The sequence below is a fragment of the Eubalaena glacialis genome, chromosome 6, assembly GCF_028564815.1.
Source record: "Eubalaena glacialis isolate mEubGla1 chromosome 6, mEubGla1.1.hap2.+ XY, whole genome shotgun sequence".
Classification (NCBI taxonomy): Eukaryota; Metazoa; Chordata; class Mammalia; order Artiodactyla; family Balaenidae; genus Eubalaena; species Eubalaena glacialis.
Window position 1 is genome coordinate 5,762,359 of NC_083721.1, and position 23,385 is coordinate 5,785,743.

The following is a 23,385-nucleotide window of genomic DNA, read 5'->3' on the forward strand; positions in this document are numbered from 1 at the left end:
CCATTTGCGGCAACATGGATGGACCTAGAGATAATCACACTAAGTGAAGTAAGTCAGAAAGGGAAAGACAAATACCATAGGATATCACTTATCTGTGGAATCTAAAATATGACACAAATGAACCTATCTATGAAACAGAAACAGACTCATAGACGAAGAGAACAGACTTGTGGTTGGGGGGGAGGAGCAGGGGGAGGATGGACTTGGAGTTTGGGGTCAGCAGATGCCAACTAGTGTATATAGGATGGATAAGCAACAAGGTCCTACTGTAGAGCACAGGGGACTACATTCAACATCCTGTGATAAACCATAATGGAAAAGAATATGAAAAAGAATGTATATATATAGGTATAACTGAATCACTTTACTGTACAGCAGAAATTAACACAACATTGTAAATCAACTACCTTTAATAAAATAAATTTTTAAAAAAATAAAGGCCATATAAAAGGGAAGTCATTTATAAGACAGCAAAAATAACACCCAGTAGGACAACACCAGAAGACATATGAAGTAGTCAAATCCCTGAATCTACAACAAGAATTACCAGGGATGCAGCAGCTATAAATCCAGATGGATCCCAGTACGCTGTAATAGCAACTCAGGTACTCTAAGTAGCAGTGCTATCGGTGATGCGGTTTTCCAAAATGGCAAACAAGTCTTGAGGAAGCTCCTCCCAAAACCAACTTTAACTTTCCCTTGATTTTCAAGGTAGCTTCATTCGTAGAAAATTAGATGTACCTTACACACATGATAAATATACTTTATGATTTTTTCATTGTGAAATATTTATAGTGAAGTATAGGCTCAAGTAAACAGTTATCACTTACGTAGATGTCCGATGGGACATTTGAAAATTTTCAGGCTTTTCCCAAGTATTGTAGGACATCTAGGAACCTGCCCTCAACTGAAAGTCACCAGGACTGTCAATCACTAAGAAGTTCAAGCATTGCACCTACACCAGAAGAAGGGCCACGCCTTTGACCAACGATGCCATGACTCAGAGGAGGTCACAGGGCAAGTTGGCTGCAAGCCCAGTCGCTTCTTTGCAGGGTGTTTCCTCTGCCTCATGTTTCTGGGGGCTTCTAAGCTCCAAAAAGGGAAAATCTAACTCTGCAACAAGCCCCCCAAAATTTTTTTAAATCATGATGATTACCTTAACTGTGCGTCTTTGAGCCTCAGCTTGTGTCCCCTTGGCTGGGGACACTGTGGAACCAGGTGAGCCAAGGAGGGGAGAGTGGCCACTAATGTGTGTTTTGGTCACGGGTCTCGACAGGCTGGAGGTTCTGAAAATAAAGTGAACCACAGCCTAAGAGCAAAACCAATTTCCATGTTCCCTTGCTGGTTCTGGAATAAATCGTTCATTCTGCAAACATTTATAGACCACGCGGAATGCGCCTGCCCCGATGGGAGCAACGCCAGGGCCACGTGGGAGCAGGTGGAGGAGAAGTCCGCCCACCTTCACGGAATTTAATGGGAAAGTTGGCAGTCAGTGATTAATTACACAATTACGTCATTAATGCCATGAAGGAGACGCCTAAAGTGACATATTAGCAGCATGGAAGCATTAACCCAGCAGGGAGGGAGTCAGAGTTCCATCAGGGAAGCAGAAATTTCCGAGTGATACAGAGTAAGGGATTAATTATCAGAATTCCACCTTCCACATCACAGGAGATGCCGAGGAAGAAAAGGTCCAGAAGTGGAGGGTTAGATGGTCAGAAAAGAGTCACTAACCAGGGCCTGCGAAGGGAAGCTGAGAAGCCCACCGCAAGCGTGGTCCCTGCAGTCAGGCCCCAGTAGAAGAGTGGGGTGTGAAGCAACAGTCAGCAGCCACGCAAACTTGAACACGGGGAGAAACACGGCCGCCTGCCTTTCTCTCAGCTCACCCACCCCCAATGACGCAGGCACCCTGCAGAAGCTGACACCCTTCCCCCTAGAGCCACACACACCTGCCAGGACCCAGAGAAGCAAAGGAGACGGTCACGACAGTGCTGGAGGGGCTGCAGATCCAGCAGGCAGCAGGCCAGCCTCCGCAGGTGTGAGCTCCCAAGGCACGGGGAGCCGCACACCACCCTTCCACGTGCATTGCCTCTGGCCCTTCACGGGCATCCTTCTGTGCGGGCAGCTCCCACCCGGAAGCACAGCAGGAAGAGTGGCTAACTGACAGAGTACAGAAGCATCCAAAAGGCTTCACCAAGGAGAATCTGAAGGATCAGCCGCAGTTGGACAAAGTGAGGGGAGGAGGAGTGAGTGATCCAAGCAGGACCACAGACCACGGGGGAACCTTCCGCGCTTCGGAGACCACAGTGGGATGTGTAGAGAGTGGCGCCTGGCCAGGGAGGGTTGGGGATACACCCAGCTGATCCCTGGAGGCCTTGGCAGGATTTTAGATTTCGTCCTAAGAGTGGTGGAGATGCAGGGGAGATGCTGCCCTGCACAGAGGGTAGGCAGAGCACAAGCCTAGGAGTCCGAAAGGCCTGGGGTCAGAAGGCATACGTGTTGCTCTGTGACCACAGCTTATGAGCTCACTTTGTTCATTGGAACCGCACAGGACTGAGCGAGGATTAAGGGAAATAACCCATGAAACTGCCAGTGTGCGTGAGGCAGGTGGGCACACTTCTTCTGCAAAGGGCCACGTAGTGACTGTCTCAGGCTTTGTGGGCCAAATGGTCTCAACGGCTCAACTCTGCCATCAGCCCTGAAAGTAGCCACAGAAAACATGTAAATATTGACTGGGTACCGAAAAAATCTTACTTGTGGATACAGACGTTTGAATTTAACCTAATTTTCATGTCATGAAATATTATTCTTCTTTCAATTTTCTTCAACCACTTAAAAATGGAAAAACCATTCTTAGTTCACAGGCCATATAAAACTAAGCAGCAGCTGAGTTTGACTCATGGGCTAGAGTTTGTTGGCCCCCGTGGTAGACACAAAACTAGTGTCTCTCCCCTTAACTTTGCTCTTTACACACACATGCACACACACTTATATATATATACTACCATATACACCCACACATAGAGCCACACATACATACACACCACACAAACACACACACATGCACGCATGCACACCACACAACTGTGAAGAGGCTGCTGCCATAATATAAGCCTTCACGCTGACTGCATTTCCTTTAATTCAGTCCAATTTGTACATTCTGAGGAAAACAAACAAAACTAGATCAACTGGAATTTTTAAAATTGGTTTTTGATTTAGACAATAATGTGCTATGATTTGAACTACCACAGACTTTATTAGCCATGAAATTGAAGCAGTTATTACCAAGAGTTCCCAAATTAAGTTACTCTGTGAAACATCCCACATTCTTAAGGTTTCTGTAGAGAAATGTAATCAATACATTCGGTACTACATTTTCCCCATAGACTTTACTGGAATCTTATAAATTTTCTGCTTTGTCAACACAGTATGATTATGAGGCCAAGCATGAATCTCTCATTCTGAAGCCATTGGTTGAGCAAGGATTCTCGCAAATCTTCCCACCAGCCCGCAGGGTTCTGAATCTCACTGTAGTTTTAGAAATAACATGTCTCACCCAACAAAAGAAGGAAGACGGTTGTGGGGTTGTTTCAGCTCAGGACCCAGCCTGCTGCCCCAAACTCTGCATTTTCCAGGCTGAGAAGCCAGGGCACCTGCTTCATAAATGTTGGAGAGTGAGTCTCATCCGAGGCCGTGGCCTGTGGCATGATTTACAGGCTGTGCAGGGTGAGAATTAAATATTTACCATCTGCAGGGGAATGCAGCTCCCTCCAAATGCTGCGGGGATGAGGGAGGCCTGCACGCACTCAGACCAGGGCAGCCCCGGGCCTAAGAATTGGGCCATGTCAGGTGAAGACAGGGCAGGGCGTGTATGTGTGCATGTGTGTCTGTGTGTGAACATCTCCACGGTAAGCACCAGAAGGGACTTCAGGGGTCCACAATTCAATCCCTTTGTTCTACTGATGTGTCACCAAAGACATGACCTACTCAAGTCCAATGCAGCCAAATTCCTTTCCCCCCATGTGTGTCCTCTTTTGGTAAATGGATTCACCCCAAGGAGAGGAAAAAGCAGAACCCTACAAGGCGAAATGTCTTTCCCCGTGATGTCACGAGCACAAGGCATGTCTCCATGCCTTGATTTGTTTCCTAAATGTTGCCAAACCCTCCTGGCTGGGTGTCTTCTGCCTGCCTCTCCCATCCATTGGCTGCCCTCACCCTTCTCCATCCCATGTGGATGCCATCAGTGGGCTCCCTGGACCCCTGGCTCTGGATGGGCTCAGTGAGCAGGAGAGTGAGGAGGTGGCATCTTTGTCACCTGACTCCCTCCCTGCCAGCTCTCCAGAGCTTGGCTGTGTCCCTCTACCTGTGGCCCAGCAACCATCAGAGACCCTCTCCATACAGGGCTGGCCACCTCTCCTACCCCGTCAGCCCTATGGATGGTGACAGCTCCGCAGACATACACATCCTTCACAGGCCTGCTGCACCGCCATCTATGCCATCCTACGTGCCCTTGAACCCTCCCTCCTGTCTTGCCGCTCACTTATTCCTCTCGTCTCTGAACTCCACGTTCTCATCTGTTTCACAGAGAGCATTTTCCTCCCTCTTTGCACAGGACACGTGTTCTTCCCCAAGGGCATCATACTCACTTAAATGGCAGGCCCAGATGCTGACACAGCATCTCCTGTATCCTCGGCAGCATCCATTCACCTTGAGGTCATCACCGCCTAGGAACTGGCAACCCAGCTTTAATGCCCCTGATTGTTTTCCAAGAACAGGGCCACATAGAGCAAAGGAAGTACTTCTATTGGACCTCTCCAATTATCTTCAATGTGTTGACATTATGACTTGAGTCCTACTCGTAAGTAAACGATGAAAGATCCCTGACTCCATAGGGCAGGCTTGGAATCTGGCAGCATAACCAGGGTCAAAGACCCTTGGAAGCATGGGCAGGTGTGGTCTCCCTGGGTAGCATTTTATGACTCAAGGCTTTGAGGAACATTTGTTTAAATATATCTGGGCCTTCATCAGCCATTTATTAGCAGAGAGCCGTATCTATCTTTCTGAGAAACACCCTTGGCCGTGATGTTTTGACTCCTCTCACCCCTTCCCCTTGAGGCTGCTTCAGCTCTCTGCACTGCAGGAGTGAGAGATAAATTTACCACATCAGCAAAATCCCATTATCAATTGAGAGCTGCCCTGGGGTTTGCAGGATTCCTAAATAGAAACTGGCAAGTACACAGACATAACACTGAGAGAAAACATGGATTGCATGCTTGTGTAAAAGAGCCCACACTTGACACATCAAGGTCATTTCCAAGTAGCTAGCTCTAGGTCAGCACTGTCCAGAAAAAACTTTTTGCAACAATGAAGCCTATAATCTGCATGTCCAATACAGTAGCCACTAGCCAGACGTGGTATTGAGCACTTGACATGTGGCTAGTGGGACTGAGGAAATAAATCTTATATTTTACTTAATTTCAAATAATTTAAATGCAAATAACCACGTGTGTCTATGGTATTGGACAGAGCAACTCTAGATAGTTTTGTTTATAAAATATCCATACCCCTTGCAAAATAAAAACTAGCCAGGGGTCCCTTTGAGAAAACTTACTCATAGAATAAGCTACTATGAGAAAGAACCTTTTTATTTGTGACACAGGAAAACTTCCCGAGCCTGATAAATGAAAAAAATATTATAGACTGATTCACCAAGCGCATAGCAAATTGAAGAAATTTCTACGAAGATCATTCGGCATTGATCTCCAGAGTTTAAAACTTGACGGTCAACTATATTCTACACGCAACCCCCCACCGACTTCTAAAATAACCACAAGAATATGATTCTTATAGTAGGCAGATGGCAAATATTCATTATACTTCAATATACTGTGTTTCTCAATATTTACTCTGTGCCTCCAGAATGCTAGGTTCTGTAAAGGTTACAAAAAGCGTAAATGACATGACATTTGCTTTGTCTCGGGATCCGTGTTCTGTGGCAATTTAGGGAGAGTAAACTATGAAGCAAAGAATATGGAATTCACTCACTGAACAGCTCTGCTTAACAGAAGACCAGAAGGTCTCCTGAACCTTCTGGGCTTTATCCTTGACTTGTACCCATTCAAGGATGGTGGCAGGAGACAGGATCACATTGACAGGGAGTAAATAAGTTATAATAAACAAGAGTCTCACTTTTAAGCAGTTGAATTGTCAATTTTTCTCATAAAAAGGGCTCTTTGGAAAGTACCAACTGAAAAAAATGCACGACGTGAGAGTTGTGAGTTAAGTTTTATTTGGGGCAAAATGAGGACTATAGGCCCGGAGACAGCATCTCAGACAGCTCTGAGAAACTGTTCCAAAGAGGCAGGGGAGAAGGTCAGTATATATGTGATTCCGGTGAAGGGGGAGTCCATGCAATCAAGCACATATTTTTTGCAGAAGGTTCTGCTAGTCTCGTGAAGGTTACTGCTGGTCACGAGGAGCAGACGTCACCATGAAGGATTTTAATGTGTTTCTAGATATGCGGAGATGCAAGAATTAGGCTCATAAAAATCATCTCCGGAAAATAACTATCTGAAGTCCTGTTCTGCCAGTTTTTTCTAGAGCACAGAGGGCCTCACTCCTCATCTCCACCCTGAACTCCTTTCAGACGGTGTTGAAGGTCAGCAGCTGCAGTGGCTCATAATTTAATCCTTGTAAATCTAGATGGCAAGTGCCAATTTGTAGGTGACAAAAGTGATATAGCTATATTCATGGTGTTTTGAAATTTTGCATTTTAGTTCTACTCTAAAGAAAATAGTGACCAATTCCCTCACATTAGGGACACAGTCTTAGAAGAGGTGATCTCTTTTTTAGGATCCTCTAAGTAGCGGGCATATACAAAATATTTGACAACCTATAAAACAGGAACACCACCCAATCAGAATGGATAGTGTATGGGCACCACCCCATCAGAGTGGGTAGTGTAGGGGCACCAACCAATCAGAACAGTACAGAACAGAACACAGCCCCACGTTGTACCAGCAAATACCCCTTGAGTTAGTTGTCAATTCATAGGAGGGGGTCGAGGGTAGAGACCGAATGTGATTTATGATGAAGAAATACTTTAAAAATCATGATAGTATACAGGTACACCTTGTTTTATTACTCTTTGTTTTATTCTGCTACATAGATATTGCATTATTTACAAACTGAAGGCTGTGACAACCCAGCACAAGTCTATCGGCGCCATTTTTCCAAAAGCATTTGCTCACTTCACGTCTCTGAGTCCATTTTTGTAATTCTTGCAATATTTCAAACTTTTTCATTATTATTATACTCATTATGGTTGTGGATGAAAAACGTCGCCTGCCATATCAGCAGACAAAGGGTGGTGCAGCCATCAAGACCTCAGCCACTGCAGCCCCCCCACGCAGTGCCCCCGAGGGGACTCAGGATGGGAAAGAAGAGGCTCCTGGCCCCAGAGAGCGGAGGTGCACATCGAAGGAATGATTGCAATGAGCCCAGACTCTTGCATCTTCCCATACATAGAAAAACACTAAATTCCTTAGCTTGAGGTGTCTGGTTTTCTTTAATTAACAGTAACTTTTTGATGTTCCAACTACCTGCTCTTTGCTGCAAAACTGCTATATATCCTGGCTCCACCCTGCCCTCTTTGGAGCGGTCCCTCAGAGTTAACTGAGAGGCTGCCTTCCAGGCTTGAAGTCCTCAGAAAGTCTGCCAAGTAAAACATAATTCTCACCTTTTAGGTTGTGCAGCTTTTTTCAATCGACATGGTGACCTGTGATCAGTGATCTTTGATGTGGCTATTGCAAAAGGATTGCAACTCACTGAACTCTCAGATGATGGTGAGCATTTTTTAGCAAGAAAATATTTTTTAATTAAGGTCTGTGCATTGTTTTTTAGACATAGTGCTAGGGCACACTTAATAGACTACTGTATAGTGTAAATGTCACTTTCACATGCACTGGGAAACCAAAACATTCGTGTTACTTGCTTTATTACTGTGTTCTGGAACCGAACCTGCAACATCTCTGAGGTCTGTCTGTATAGACTTCTCTACCACTGGATTAGCACGCAGGGGTGTGGAGTGATAAGAAACATCATCACGATGAATTTGTGTCTTTTACCAGGTAACTTCAAGGAATTCACCACAATCTTAACACTTTTAAAAGTTGAATTCCGTAAAGACGAAGACCTACTAGAGAATGGACTTGAGGACACGGGGAGGGGGAAGGGTAAGCTGGGATGAAGTGAGAGAGTGGCATGGACACATATACACTACCAAATGTAAAATAGATAGCTAGTGGGAAGCAGTCGCATAGCACAGGGAGATCAGCTTGGTGCTTTGTGACCAGCTAGAGGGGTGGGATAGGGAGGGTGGGAGGGAGACACAAGAGGGAGGAGATATGGGGATATATGTATATGTATAACTGATTCACTTTGTTGTAAAGCAGAAACTAACACACCATTGTAAAGCAATTATACTCCAATAAAAATGTTAAAAAAAAAAAAAAGTCAAATTCCACTTCAGCAATAGGGTGGTTGGGCCTGGGGGCCCAGAGCAGTTGCTAGTTACTGACCATCATAGCAATCTGTTCCAACCAGTGCAGAGCACAGCCAAATAATAGCCTCTACGTTAAATATGAAGCGATGGGGTGGACAGCGAAATACACTGAGAATCTCTACATGAAAAAAGAAAAGAAAATTTTATAGAGGTCTCTGTTTTGTTTCTTAGAAAATTCTTGGTTCCTAAACTCTATGATTCTTTAAACTACCCCCTGAATAGTAAAGAGTTAAGAAAAGCAATACAAGTTTTTTGGTGTTTTCCCTTTTATTTATGAAAGAACATATTGCCCATTTCCAGTTTTTTCATGGCTGAAGGTATGTCCCCCACAAAACATAATCCACATCTAACTCATCTGAGGACATGAGAACAAGACTGATAAGGGAGCAGATAAAAATGAATGTCTTCATGTCAATATTCAATAATGAGATATTTCTCAAGGTACACATTAGCTTTAGAATTTAAAATTACTTATAACCTATAAGTTCTGATTTTCTGGGCAATTCTAATTTTTTGCCACGCCACGCGGCTTGAAGGATCTTAGTTCCTCGACCAGGGATTGAACCCGGGCTATGGCAGTGAAAGCGCCAAGTCCTAACCACTGGACCACCAGGGAGCTCCCCATTCTGGGCAATTTTAGATGTCTGATTGATCCTAATTTTTATCCTCTTTTTTTCACAGATAATATGCAATAATACCCACATAGTAAACATACATAAATATCACTTCATAGGATTTCAGATAATAAGAACTTCTTAAATGTCATGGTGGGATGTAGACTTATCTACCATTTGTTGGGTTAGCAAGCAGGAGTGTTGAGTGGTGAGAAGCACGATCATGATGAATTTGCAGCTTTTACTTAATAACTATGGAATTCACTGAAATCTGGAAACATTTTAAAAGTCAAATTCCACTTTAGAAGCTGGGAAAATGGATTCCTCCCCTCCGTATAAAATATCCATTCCGATGATGCCAACGTCGCTTCTTCTAGGTCATGTTGGCAAAGCTGAAGCCCAGCCACAGGATGATGGAGAGCAATGGCGACACCATTGTGAGCAATGATGACATCATCATGAGCAGGGATGACATCATCATGAGCGCTGACAATATCTCAATGTAGGTCATCAGCCAAGTGCCATGTGGAGCCAAAGGGATGTCTGTACTATACCAAAGTCACATTCCTGACCTTCTTAGGACTGGCCACATTAAAGGAAACCTGTGGGCGACTTGCTGGGCCCAGCTGGTGCTGATCAGATCCCTGGAGACAGAGAGAAAAGGGTAGATTGAGTTGGTTGAGATCACCATAACGGCACACTTGAGAAGGAAGCTCAACTCGTCAGCTAAGATAAAACGAGGGTGCAGAGAGGAACACAAATGTTAACACAGGTCCTTCCTCTATGATTTTCAATAACACACACTGCAGATGTTTCCCAAGTTCAGGGCCTAAAGAGCGATCCAATTCAAAGAATCCAGTGTTTGTATGAAGGCAAATTACAGTCAAGATTCACTGTTTTGTTTTTCAATATTCCTATGGAAATTCTCACCATTGTGTGAAAATGTAAAATATTTCTAACCTTCTTTAAATAACACACATTCTTTCTAAAGGAAAGGAGCAAAACTGAGGAACTGACTCCGTGTCGATCACCCACCTGTCTCCTCGGACAGTGTTCCTGGCTCTTACATTCTGAAATGTACTAGCAAGCAGACCACTCACTCCTCTGAGGGGCCGATGCCTGTGCAAGAGTGTTGCCCTATTAAAATACATGCAGTGGACTTCCCTGGTGGCACAGTGGTTAAGAATCCGCCTGCCAGTGCAGGGGACACAGGTTCGAGCCCTGGTCCGGGAAGATCCCACATGCCCCAGAGCAACTAAGCCCGTGTGCCACAACTACTGAGCCCACGTGCCACAACTATCGAATCCCGTGCACCTAGAGCCCGTGCTCCACAACAAGAGAAGCCACTGCAGTGAGAAGCTCACGCACCACAACAAAGAGTAGCCCCTGCTCGCCGCAACTAGAGAAAGCCTGTGTGCAGCAACGAAGACCCAATGCAGCCAAAACTAAATTAATTAATTCATTAATTAATTAAAAGTCACCAGTCTTTTACATAAAAAATAAATAAATAATTAAAATAAAATACAATACATGCAGCGTATTTTCCTGCCACCCTGAGGATGCTGACTCAGACTCCAGGGCACCCGAGCTGCATTTAACATCTTAAATAATGTAACTGGGCACCATAAATAATTTACATCACAATGGAACGTCAGCAAGTCTAGGGGGTGGAATCACTCTGACTCATGGTTTTAATTCATTGACTCCCCATCACACAAGGATGTAGCCCCACAGGGCTGATGGGGCTACATCGCACCGTAAAGACGGTGCTTCTGCTGTGATGATGCCTGGGATTTTTGCTGGCGTTTGCCTTTTGTCCCCACGACATGATTGCACCAACCATTGTTGTTTTCTAAGTTATCAAGAGTTTATTTCTGTTGACCTCAATGGGGAAAAGATTAGCAGGGAAGACATCGTCCAGGTTTCAAGTTATTTATAAGCTCACCCCCCAAAACTGAAAGAGTCAGGAGGAAAGACACAGATTTGCCTGAAATAACCAGAAAAATGGACTGACAGTGAGTCAAGGAGAGGAAAAGGTGGATCGTTTGATTGAAATATTCATCATGATGCAAAATATTTGCAAACCCTATGGCTTCCTATCAAAATAAAAGGTGCTTCCCTTTCCCATTAACTGTAATTTTCAGAAAGAATTTCTGATTTTATTTATTAGTTTTGCGCCAGTGTGTTTCGTGGGCAGTTACACCTGCGTTATCTGTACTTCACCAACAGAAATTCTCGTCTGGAAAATAATGTCAGTGTTATATATCCTAACTGGAGATGCAGCCAGGATAGAAATAATCAGTGCAGAAAAGTGTCATGTTTTGGTTTATGTCAGTTTGGAAAATGAGTCTCTTTTTTTACCTTCTGAGCCTTCTTAAAATTTAGTGCATGATCTGGGGTCTCTACAGCCCAAAATCCTCTTTCTATCATTCATATATATTGAATGAGATGTGCCTTAGACCCACCTAACACATGGGAGATTTAAAAAGTGTTCCTCAGCTATGGTGCCATGTGGTTATGGAATATTCTGGTGCCGAGACGCTTCCATTTGACCCTCATCACAGCCCCACCACAAGCATCTCGGATCCTCCATGCTCTGTGGCAAGCTCCATGCAGTGGCGTTGTGAACACGGATCATTCCAAATGCACAGATGTAAGCAAACCCCCAAAACTCAGAATGACTTTCCCTTAGAAACAATGCAATACGTGTCTGTTTTCACGCTGAGCCACAAAACCATTTCCTTAAAGCAGATTGCCTGGGGAACAAGGTAGAAATGCCCTTTCTTCGGTCGTATCTTCCAGAGATTCTGATCCAGAAGTTCTGGAAGAGATTCAGGAGTGTGCATTTTAACAAGCCCTCCCCCCGCCCCCAAAGAGCTTCTCTGTACTGAGGACCACGGCTCGATCAGCAGGTACCCAGATAAGTGTGTCTCTAGGTGCTGGCTGCACCTCCACGCTCAGTGAGCATTCTTTGGGACCCAGGATACAGGAAACACTTCCCCCGTTTCTGCCCATTGGTGATAGGAATGAGGATTCTCCATCTCAGCCTCTGGTAAAGAGCCCCAAGTTCACGGGGCACCCTGGCAAGGCAGCGGGCTGAGAGGTAGGGATGAGCATGGGAGATGCTCCAGGAGGCTAGCGGGGGCGTCTTCCCATGGTTTACAAGCCAGCAACTCCCAATGGACCTGGCCTACATCAGCCATGGCCCCCTGTGGCCTCTGACCACAGTGGCTGACCTTCTATGGAACCAACATCCAGCCCACAGCCTGTCCCCGATGACACTGTCCCTGATGACACTGTCCCTGAGCTGAGCCCTCACCCCCTCTGATGTTTTCAAGGACGGTCAGCACTGAAAACATCGGGAGACACCTGGAGATCTCAGAAAAGAGGTTCGCCACGACATCCATACTGCCCTTCCCCACAGCAGAGTGGGCCTCTGGCGTTCCGGACCTTAACGGGAAGGATGTCAGAGGAGTGAGGGTCATGGGGGGCTGGTGCCATGGTGGATGGGGTTTCACCCCTTCCTAAAGCATTAAGAATCCAGGCTCCTGTTCTAGTAACTGTTGAGCGTAGGATGTAATTTAAATCATACTTGGCAATGCATGATGAAGACGCAGCATGTAGAGGCTCTCTGCAGCCTGCGGATGTAGACACAGGTGGTGGAACTCTGGGTGGGAGTGACCCCGAAAACCGCCCGCTCCTCAGCACCTGTGCTCAGCTCTGAGCGGACATGGCCACAGACTCCAGGGCCTTGTCTCCTTGTAAGGGAGTCCACAGGATGCCAGCAAGAGTACAGGCACCATCAACCCCGGGGAGAGGTCCAGTACAGCCTCTGCCCGCTGTGGTTACCATGAATGCCTTGGGACTCCGAGCAAATCATAAGTACTGGATGGGGTGAAATGACAAAGTAGGCAAGTCCATCTTTGGCAAAGTCACACTCTCCCCTCCTGTAAGCCCCACTGCCATCTTACTATAAGGCAGCCAATAACCCTTCAATCTAGCCACGTGTCAGAGCCCCCTCAGCTGGCTCTAAAACGCAGAGATGCCCAGGCTGCCTCCCCAGCTCTACTGAGCCAGGAAGTCTGCAGGTGGGGGCCAAGAGCCTGGGCATCCCAAAGGCCACAGCGATGAGTCCCCTAAGCACCGCAGGCCCTTCGGGTTTCCCCTTTCTTGGATCATGTTTGAACGAGAGAGCCTTGAAGAAAACCCAAAGTGACCAAGATTACAAAGGAGCAAAATGGCAGTTTGACCTGGAATCATGTAACTTTCTTCAGGGATCCAAAACAAAATGTTGCATACTCGTCTATGTTGGTCAAATAATATTTTTTGTCATGATTGCCCTGTGATGATCAGTCTATATGCACACAGGCTCCTGGTGTCGCCCTGTTGGTGACACACAATGCTGGGCGTTGAGAACATTCTCCGCTGGAAGGAATTACTGTGTAAGGAACGCCCAGAATGCTGTGCCAGACTGTGTGTGGTCAATGGCCGTCCACTACGTAAGACCTCCTGAGATGCAGAGGGCAAATAAGACACCAGCCGAGCAGAAGAGAAGACAGCGTGGAGAGAACACGCACACGTGGACTTGTGAGTTGTTGTGCTTGCCAAAGCCAAGATGGCCCTGCTCTGAGTGAGACCTGTTGACCCAGAGCAGGAGCCTTAGCTGCTCTCATGCACACCCTGTCTCCACCCACAGGACTTGCATCCAACCCAACCAGCTCCACAGTGATGGAGCCTGGGCTGTGCTTTTGCTGCAGGCTGACTCACAGCTTGAGATCTCTCAGTTTAACTGACAGGTTTTTCGGGACCTGAGCCTAGTGCAGATTTTCTGCAAAACTGTGTCATCTGTAGTCAACCACCCTGAACTCTAACAAGCCAGCTTCTCAGGCCTCGCACCTGCTCTGGGCCCCTGAGGCCCACATGGGTCTCACTGGGCACCTGCTCTGGGCCCCTGAGGCCCACGTGGGTGGCCACACCCCACAGCAGCAAGGACGGCAAAGTGGACAAAATGAGTCACACAGAGACACGTGGAGAGGAAGGCAGGATGAAAGGACAAATGACGGGGCTCTGAATATCTCTCAGCTGCCTGTCCTGGGCCCTCCAGGGAGCAAAGCTCATTGCACATGGAGAAAGGTTATGAGGAAAGAAAGGACAGATTGCACTGTCCTTGCTCCGTGTCCTAAGGAGTTCTGAGGAAAGTCCGCATGAGCCTGCACAGCAGGGGACGTGGCCACACAGACCAGGCTGGGCTGCAGGCCTGGCCTTGGCAAGTTCTAAAGGAACCTCTGGCTAAGGGTCGCCTGGACCTGCTTCTACAGGCTATGGCTTGACCACCTGGTGGCTCTTCTGTGGCCAGATGATCACATGCAGGACTATGTCCTCTTTGGAATAAGGACACAGAAGGGACCTACTGAAGACCCAGCCCTTTCCTCTACTGACCATCTTGTTCCCTCCCTCCTTTTTTTTTTAATTGAAGTATAGTTGATTTACAATGTCGTGTTAGTTTCAGGTGTACAGCAAAGTGATTCAGTTACATATATTGGGTTGGCCAAAAAGTTCGTTCGGGTTTTTCCATAAGATGGTACAGAAAACCCAAATGAACTTTTTGGCCAAGCCCAATGTATATATATTCAGATTCTTTTCCCTCATAGTTATTACAAAATATTGAGTAGAGTTCCCTGTGCTATACAGTAGGACCTTGTTGTTTATCTATTTTATATATAGTAGTGCGTACCTGTTAATCCAAAACTCCTAATTTATCTCTCCTCCCCCTTTCCCCTTTGGGAACCATAATTTTGTTTTCTATGTCTGTGGGTCTATTTCTGTTTTGTAAATAAGTTCATTTGTATCATTTTTTTAGATTCCACACAGAAGTGATATTATATGATATTTGTCTGCTCCTTTCCTCCTTTAAGTGCCTCACGGGAAGCATAGCTCACAGTACATCTCATGTTCAGGTTCTTCAAATGGGCATCCAGGACACAGTGCCTGGGCCCACACCGGCAAGTCACCCTTTGCTTAATGACCAAAGATGGGCCTCTTCATAAACGTGCTTGTCCAAGTCCCCTCGCTTAGAAAAATCCAGCTATTTAAAAACCCTTTGTCAGTTTCTAGCTCAGGAAAAAATAGTTCATCTTCCTTTCATCCTCTTTGTTTCTTAAGGACCCTGGTGCTCTGGCCAAGATGCCCTGCTTCCCCAGTAGCCTTATATACACTTCAAGAAACACAGATATGTGTGTTACCAGCCCCCAGGGCCCAGCACCTCAATGGCCACTGTTCTTTTTCCACCAATAGATTATTTAACCGGTTACATGTTTAAGTAGCAGAAACTTCTTAAATTTCTCTCCCTGTATATTTTCAAAACAACACTTCAAGCTTAAGAGCATCCATTCAGAGCTCCAAACGTCATCCTCCATTCCTGTATCCAAATGCATCTAGACGTCCCCTTTCTCCTCATTTATATCAAGGGGAATCAACTGACATGACCCTCTTCTGTATCTCCTCCCCACCTGCCCCATCCTCCACTGCAGACCTGAGCACTGTGGCTTGTCAGGTGGAAAGACACACAACAGAAAAAGGTAACCACAGAAAGGCCACGGAAGTAAAGATTAGCTTAAGTGTGTTCTTGGGGTGACCATGCTTGGTGCTGGGGTAGAGAGAGCCACTTCATCAGACCACATTCCCCACTCAGGTCCAGTCGTGGGGTCTTGACAGGAAACATCCTTCACAGCCTGGCGATTACTCCCTTTCACCCACCATCTCTTAGTCAAGAGACCAGCCCTTCGAAGGGGAAACAGTTGCATCTCTACAGCCAAAAGATATATGTGCCCAAGAGAGCAGCCTTGATGGGAAGAATTTTACATCTCTATTTTCCTGCCACCCAGCCTGAGGAAGTAGCTTGAACTCGTACCGGGGGCTCACAATTTGTCATGTAGGCCCATCTGCTTTTGTGAAGACCCCTCATACGTCTTCCTGCCTGGCTACCTTGGTTGTCGCTAATAGCATCATTTCGTTCCTCCTGATACATGTCTGAGCATCAATCAAAGCTCCCCTTCCCCCCAAAGGCCGGGGAGGCACACATCACTGGCAAGCTGTATGTATGGAGCTGAATCCCGACTGCAGGAAGGAATATTACAGCCTGGAGCCGCCTGGAAACTCAAGTGAACATCTACGCCAGGAAGGAAACATGGGGCTTCGAAGGCACACGCTCAGCAGTAGCGTCTCAGGCCAGTAGCAACTCCAAGGCAGAACAAAGCCAAGGTCACCTGATCCAGCGAACTGCCGGAAACCCAATCTGTGAGTCTGGCTTTCCCAAAAGTTAAATGGGGAAAACACCCACTGGGGATATTATGGCAGAATCGCATCCAAATACTTCTCCTTTGAAGATGCACAGGCCAGAAAATGGTCCTGGTTATATACACGTTTGTTTAATATGATTTTTGGATATAGAGAATCATATTTTCTGCATATGAACTCTAATTCATTCATGAGTGACAACCAATGCTAACTCAGTGTTGGCAAATGAATGTACTGTGTCCTCACGGTTCCTAATGGATGGTTTTCTTTATGTGTAATGTCCCTTGGAAGGGAGGTGCCCATCAAAAGTTGCCTAGCAACCAGGAACACCTGTAATCGTGCCTCTGCCTGGAGCCCCAGACTCACACATCCATCTGCACGCCCCATACCTCTGTGTGGACGTCTAACAGACACCTCAAGATTACCAGCCCCCAATTAAACTTCTGCTCTTTCCCCAAAAAACCCACTACAAGAAATACTACGTGTTCCAGCCCCATTCCTCCATGCTGTCCCGTTGACTTGGAGGTGAGCAAAGGCCACGTTTGTCCATCATGAATGTAATGTAATCACCTACCACAGGGGAAGGGTTTTTAAGTAGCAAAAAAAAGTCCAAAAGGGAGAAGAAGGTCTGAATCACCTGATGCAGTTGCCTACTGCCACGTTGTTCCGGAACACTGGATTCAGAGGACTTTGCAGGGAGAGAAGCAGTCTCTGCAACAGAAAAATGATTTTAGCGTCACAAGTGACCAAAACCACACTACCTATTCTAACAATTCCGATCCATAAAGAAATACTTTTGCTTTTAAGTAGTACCCCTGGCATCAATAATCTGTAACCACAAATGGGTTTTTTTAAGTTTACATATTTTTAGAACTTTATCTTTCTAATGAAATTTAAAACGTAGCAAAAGGACTCAAAATCGATTCCTTTCTTGACACGTTAGTCTCATCCAGAGACAAGATGAATCCATAGCTTTAACGGCTCATGGAGGGAAATAAACACAGGGGAAAAACAGGAGCCAGAGAGGTTCAATTTGGGCCATGATTTTAGTCAAGCTACTTGATTAATCATATAAAATATTAATGAATAAATACTCTATCACAGGAAATTCTGCAAGAGGCTTTGATCAGATTATCAAAGGAAACTGTCTATGCTTTGTGGAATTCTTTTAAATCTGAAGCATACAATTTGGAATGTATATAGGAGACAGCCACGGAAAAATGGAAATTATGGGGTTGCCAAGAATAGAGTCCCAATCTCAGTGAACAAAAGTTTTCTAGCCTCTCAGCAAGAATCAATTAACCAAAAATCTATCTCTGGAATTTGTTTTGTCGACAACTTGTGAGGGCCAGTCTCCCTCCCCAACCACTAAGGGGTAATTTGTACCATCACTCTTTCTCTCAACTGCTTTCAAAAGGACCTTGGTTCAAATACTACCCTTGCCCCTCACTAGTGACAGTGGTTTCAGAGACACCCCCCGTTATGACTGTCAGATTGAAGAGGAAAAGATTTCTTGCTGAATTTCAGATTTAATTGAAGTTTCGGGGCAGTTACCCTCAATGTATTCAAATGCCTCCTCACACACTTTAAGGTAGAAGCATTTTTTTAAAAAGAGAGAAAACAGGGCTTCCTTGGTGGCACAGTGGTTGAGAATCTGCCTGCCAATGCAGGGGACACGGGTTCGAGCCCTGGTCTGGGAAGATCCCACATGCCGCAGAGCAACTGGGCCCGTGAGCCACAACTACCGAGCCTGCGCGTCTGGAGCCTGTGCTCCGCAACAAGAGAGGCCGTGATAGTGAGAGGCCCGCGCACCGCGATGAAGAGTGGCCCCCGCTTGCCGCAACTAGAGAAAGCCCTCGCACAGAAACGAAGACCCAACACAGCCAAAAATATTAATTAATTAATTAATTAATTAATTTTTTTAAAAAGTATATTATAAAAAAAAAGAGAAAACATTGAGAAAAAAATTATTTTTAAAAAACTCTTAGATTTCCACCTCGATTTCTTTTAAACTTTAGACAAATAGGTGGGTTTTGACTGTTATCTTCTCCTAGAATATTTCTAGTTCTGGAATGTCTCCTTCTTCTAAAAATTACTCCCCAAATAATGACCGCCAACCGCTAAGGCAGCCGCCTTCAGAAGCCGGTGTTTGATGGGCCAGCCTCTCTCCCGACACTTTCCCTTCCAGATCTTTCCGCTGCACCCGCCCAGCCACTCACTTGTGGTCCTCGGCTCATCTGAACTGTAGCCATAGTTTTCATTTCCGCTTTTTAACTTTGTCCCAGAAGTGTCTTTGTTTGTCTTCATATTTGCAGATTTCCTAGAATTAGACCATTTGAAAAAGCCAAATGTTAATCAGCAATGGATGCTTGGGTCTCACTACTCCACCCAGAGCATTCACACACGATGAACTCACCACGAGGCCGAAGCTCGGGCACTGGCCTCTGGAGGGTGGCTAGCAACGGGATGTACCCTCACAGCCACCAGCATGGCTGTGTGGATGGCCTGTGTCTCGCACACTCCCCTTATGGGGAGAAATGGAACTTTATCATGATAGGCACATAGACTCCAGTCCCCAGGTGGTTGGTACTCAACTCTCAGACACCAGTGACCAAATAAAGCAGGGCTGGCCAGCTATGACCCACAGGCCAAATCCAGCTCCCTGTCTGTTTTTTTAAATAAAGTTTTACTGGAACCCGTCTGCTTCCATATTGTCTATGGCTGCTTTCCTGTTACAGCAGCAGGGTTGAGTAATTGTGACAGAGAGCATGTGGCCCACAAAACCCCAAAGATTTACTATCTGGCCCTTGTTAGAAGAAATATGCCAGCCTCTGAAATAAAGCAAAAATTGGTGCAGCTTCCCAGGGGAAAGAAGTTTGGCAATGGATACCCAAAGATTTTTAAATATTTATGCTTAACCACTAAGAACTGATTATAATAAGCAAGGGAAATACGCAAGGGTATGTGCAAAGATTTATCTGAAAGAATGTTCATTCATGAGCTATTTATACTAGCAAAAGTGCAAACACAGGTGCCCAGCCATAGGTAGGGAACTAGTAAACTAAATGACAATGCATCTCTAAAATGGAATTCCATGCCACCTGTAAAAATTATTACAGGTGAGAACTCTCATACACTGCTGGTAGAAGTGTAAACTGCTACACCTACTTTGAAAATTGTATGGCAACATCATCTAAAGCTGAACATATACCTGCCCTATGACCAGCTTGCACTAATAGATTATACCCAACAGAATGCAAAACAGGAATGAGGACTGGTATACATGTCACCAAAAGACACACACAAGATCTCTTAGTGCAGTAATGTTCGTCACGGTCCCAAATGCCCTTTTAGTGTAAAATGGAAAAATCAACTGCCTATATGCCCCTTACTTGGTATTATATAGTAATAAACCACTGACATCTACATTCAATAACATGATCGATCTCACAGCCTGAAGTTCAAGAAGGCAGACATATCACATGACTTCATTTATATCAAGTTTATACAACTCTAACTTCTGGGGATGTGGGGATAGATGTCAGAAGACATGACCTTTGAGGAAGAGGCAGCAGATGATTTCATGGAGGCCCGAGTAGGGGTTGGGGTCCTGGGGGTGTCCTAGTTCTGCATCAGCAGTCCAGGTCCAGGTGCATATGCTTTATGAAAATTAATCAAGCTATGTACTCACGATTTGTGTACTTTTCTATACTTATATTTTAATAAAAAACTCTATTAAGCAAATGAAACAAAAACACTGTAGGCAAGTATTTGTCAACAGAAATAGTGTCAAGTGAGGAGAAACAGATATTAAATGATGTTTATTATGATCCAAATTTCACAAAACATATATGTGTGTGTATCTTGGTGAACACACATGTGTGTAAATATATATGTACTTAGGTAACAGTGACTTCTGGGCAATAGAATTAGGGGTGATTTTAAAACCATTTCTTATAAACTATCTTTCCTTAAGATTTTTTTTCTAAAATAAGCATGCATTGATCCTACAGGAAAAATATGTATACGAAATATATATACATGTTCTTTTAATGCAGTAGAAATCTGAGAGCAGCTAGAGTTAGCACTGTTGACTCAGTGGGAGGGGAAGCAGGTGCAACACGGGGGCCCCAGTGAGCTGCCCCATTTTTCTTCCCTGGGCCCAATGCACTTGAATCTAAGGGTGAGAGCCGCACACGGACAAGAGCCCAGGCCCTGAGCAAGGTCAGCTGGTTCACATTCGGACCCTTCCATTCTCTGGACAGGAGATACTGAGCACATTACTTAACCTCCCTATACCCCTCAGCTTCTTCATCTACAAAATGGAAAAATAGCCACATAAAATCATTGGGAGAATTAAGGAAGATAACGTCCACCAAGTGTGAAATAGCCTGATCCTTGAAATGGTCCTCACATCTCTAGCCTTGACTCAAAGCAGGAGGGCCAACAGTCACAGTACAGAGTGTCCTCTTGTGGAAAGAGTTGCGAATGCCAGACACCAACTAAAATTCCACTCCACTTTCCTAAGTGAGCAAGTCAAACTTAGGCAGTAGGAATCCACCTATTTTATTCTGCAATTAATGTCGCCCTATGAGTTTGTGATTGGCATATGTGTTTTTCAGAGTTGTCCATTTTTAGTACCTAATTTTGAGTAACATAATCCTAAAGTCCCATAGCTCTGTGTGTCTGTGTTGGTTGGTTTTCATTTGTTTTTTATTTTCAGAAAATTGATGTGATCTCAAACTTACCTTATTTCACTTTGATAACTAGATTCTGCAAAAAAAAAAAAAAAAAAAAAGGAAGAAAATCACATTAGCAAAATCGGGATAGTTATTCTGAAAATAAAATCTCATATATTTTTATAGGTCCCCTGATTTTAAATACTCACATTACTGAGTGTTTGTGATCCGATAGATATTAAACTTCCCAACAGTGAACTATCAAATGACTTCCAAGCTTAAGGAAAGTAGAATTCGCTATTCACTATCATAAATATAAGTATTTGTGATACTTGGGTACCTGAAATATAGTAGGTGCCCAGTAAGTACTTAGTGAGTACTGAATCTAATTTCTGAGGTTATAAAAACTCTACTGTTCACCATGAAGAGATGCTCTGTGTTCCCAGTCTGTGCTGTCAGTCATTCAGTACTTACCTGTTCAGGCACCATGCCAGTGCTATGCAAGGTGTTATTTCATCTAATCGTCACAACAACCCAAGAGGTAGGTGTTAGCATTATCATATTTTTAACAAACTAGATACTATTACAAGAGTATAACCATGTCTTTAACAGATAAGGAATTTCATTGCTTCAGCACTATATTTCTTTTGTTCTGAAATACATTTTCAATCAATATGTACCAATGTTATCAATTCATACAGTTGTGTCCACGCCCCAAAAGCTCTCATTAAATTGCTAATTTTTATGTTGTTTATTTTTGTTTTGTTTTTTCTTGTTGTTGTTTTTATTTTTGGCTGCATTGAGTCTTCATTGCTGCACGCAGGCCCTCTCTAGTTGAGGCGAGCGGGGGCTACTCTTCGTTGCCGTGCACGGGCCTCTCACCGCAGTGGCTTCTCTTGTTGCAGAGCACGGGCTCTAGGCGCGGGCTTCAGTAGTTGTGGTGTGCAGGCTCAGTAGTTGTGGCTCACGGGCTCAGTTGCTCCGCGGCATGTGGGATCTTCCCGGACCAGGGATCAAACCCGTGTCCCCTGCATTGGCAGGCGGATTCTTAACCACTGCACCATCAGGGAAGCCCCAAAATTGCTATTGTTTTTAATCAATGGATTCTTGGACTGGAGGGACTCTAGCATTTCACAATGGGGAGTAACGGAGCCCACACAGCAGCCCCCATCCATCTGGCACTAAAGCCAGTGTGCTTTGCAATTTCGCCGTCCCATCTAGGGCTCCTATGCATCAAGCTTTATCAAGATCAAAAAAATATTCATTTTCCTTATTTTTTGGATAATGTTCTCACTTATTTGCAGTTCTGACAACATCCGCTGATTCACACCTCATATTGAACCTCAGAAGCAATCTTCTTTGAATTGAAGGGGAGAGATTATCTAGTGTCCCTCTGGTAATAGAGGAATGCCGCTAGTGTTCCTGTGAAGCTTCAATCCCAAAGCCTCCAGGCCACACTGAGTGGGGTCCTTAGCCGTCCTCAGTGAGTCTCCAGTAAACCAGGCAGAGTACTGAGAATTCTCCAGGCACCAACAAAGCAGAGCACCAGAAAATACTCTTTAAAACACTTGCTATTTAATATTTTTAAGCATGGAAATAATTATCATGGGACAATCCAAGTCTTCGCTGGATCCTATACATTTACGTCAAGGTGAAGTGTAGCGTCCATTGTGAATCAACTTTTCAAAGTTAAATGAAGGATAAAATCTAGGACAGATCACGATCACACAAACTTTTATTATGTTAATTTACTTAATTCTCATAACCAATCTATAGGATAATACTTATCCCCATTTTGTAAATGAGGAAGCTAAGAATCAGAGAATCTCCCTGGTGCACATCCTGTGTGGCCACAAACCTTCTTACTAGGCTGGCGTGGGACAGACAAAAGCCTAAGAGATGAAGAAGTCCAAATAAACAGAATGTTCTCCAAATATGCCACAATAGCTAATGTCAGAAATAATAATCTGAAGGCAATGAACAATCCTAGTCAGTTCTAAATTAAAATTTAAGTTATTCATAGTTTTCATTAAAATCCAGTGGGTTTTTTTTTTTTTTTTTGAGTAATGCATCTGTGGCATACAGGGTAACTCCTAGGTAAAAACAAATTCCCATCAAATATGGGTCAACAGATATTTACTACTTTTCACTTCTGTTTCCTAAAGAATAAAGGTATAGCACAGAATTAATTCCCCAAGGACAAACCAAACCCATGCAGGAGCTAAGGCTAGAC

General features: G+C 44.6%; 1 protein-coding gene across 5 annotated transcripts in view; it reads right to left on the reverse strand.

The window, feature by feature from the left end:
* Positions 1-8,782: 8,782 nt before the first annotated feature.
* Positions 8,783-23,385, reverse strand: part of IGSF5 (immunoglobulin superfamily member 5) — a 42,864-nt gene continuing 28,261 nt past the window's right edge. For 2 of the 5 annotated variants that reach the window (XM_061193898.1, XM_061193897.1), the window contains 4 exons: positions 21,222-21,246; positions 18,693-18,793; positions 17,111-17,184; positions 8,786-9,821 (listed from right to left, as the gene is read on the reverse strand). In XM_061193898.1, coding sequence (XP_061049881.1) covers positions 9,726-9,821; positions 17,111-17,184; positions 18,693-18,793; positions 21,222-21,246 — 296 coding nt within the window. In that variant the 3' untranslated portion in view covers positions 8,786-9,725. Of the gene's footprint in view, positions 9,822-17,110; positions 17,185-18,692; positions 18,794-21,221; positions 21,247-23,385 lie in introns of all 5 variants that reach the window. The other 3 variants (XM_061193901.1, XM_061193900.1, XM_061193899.1) reach the window with 3 other exon arrangements.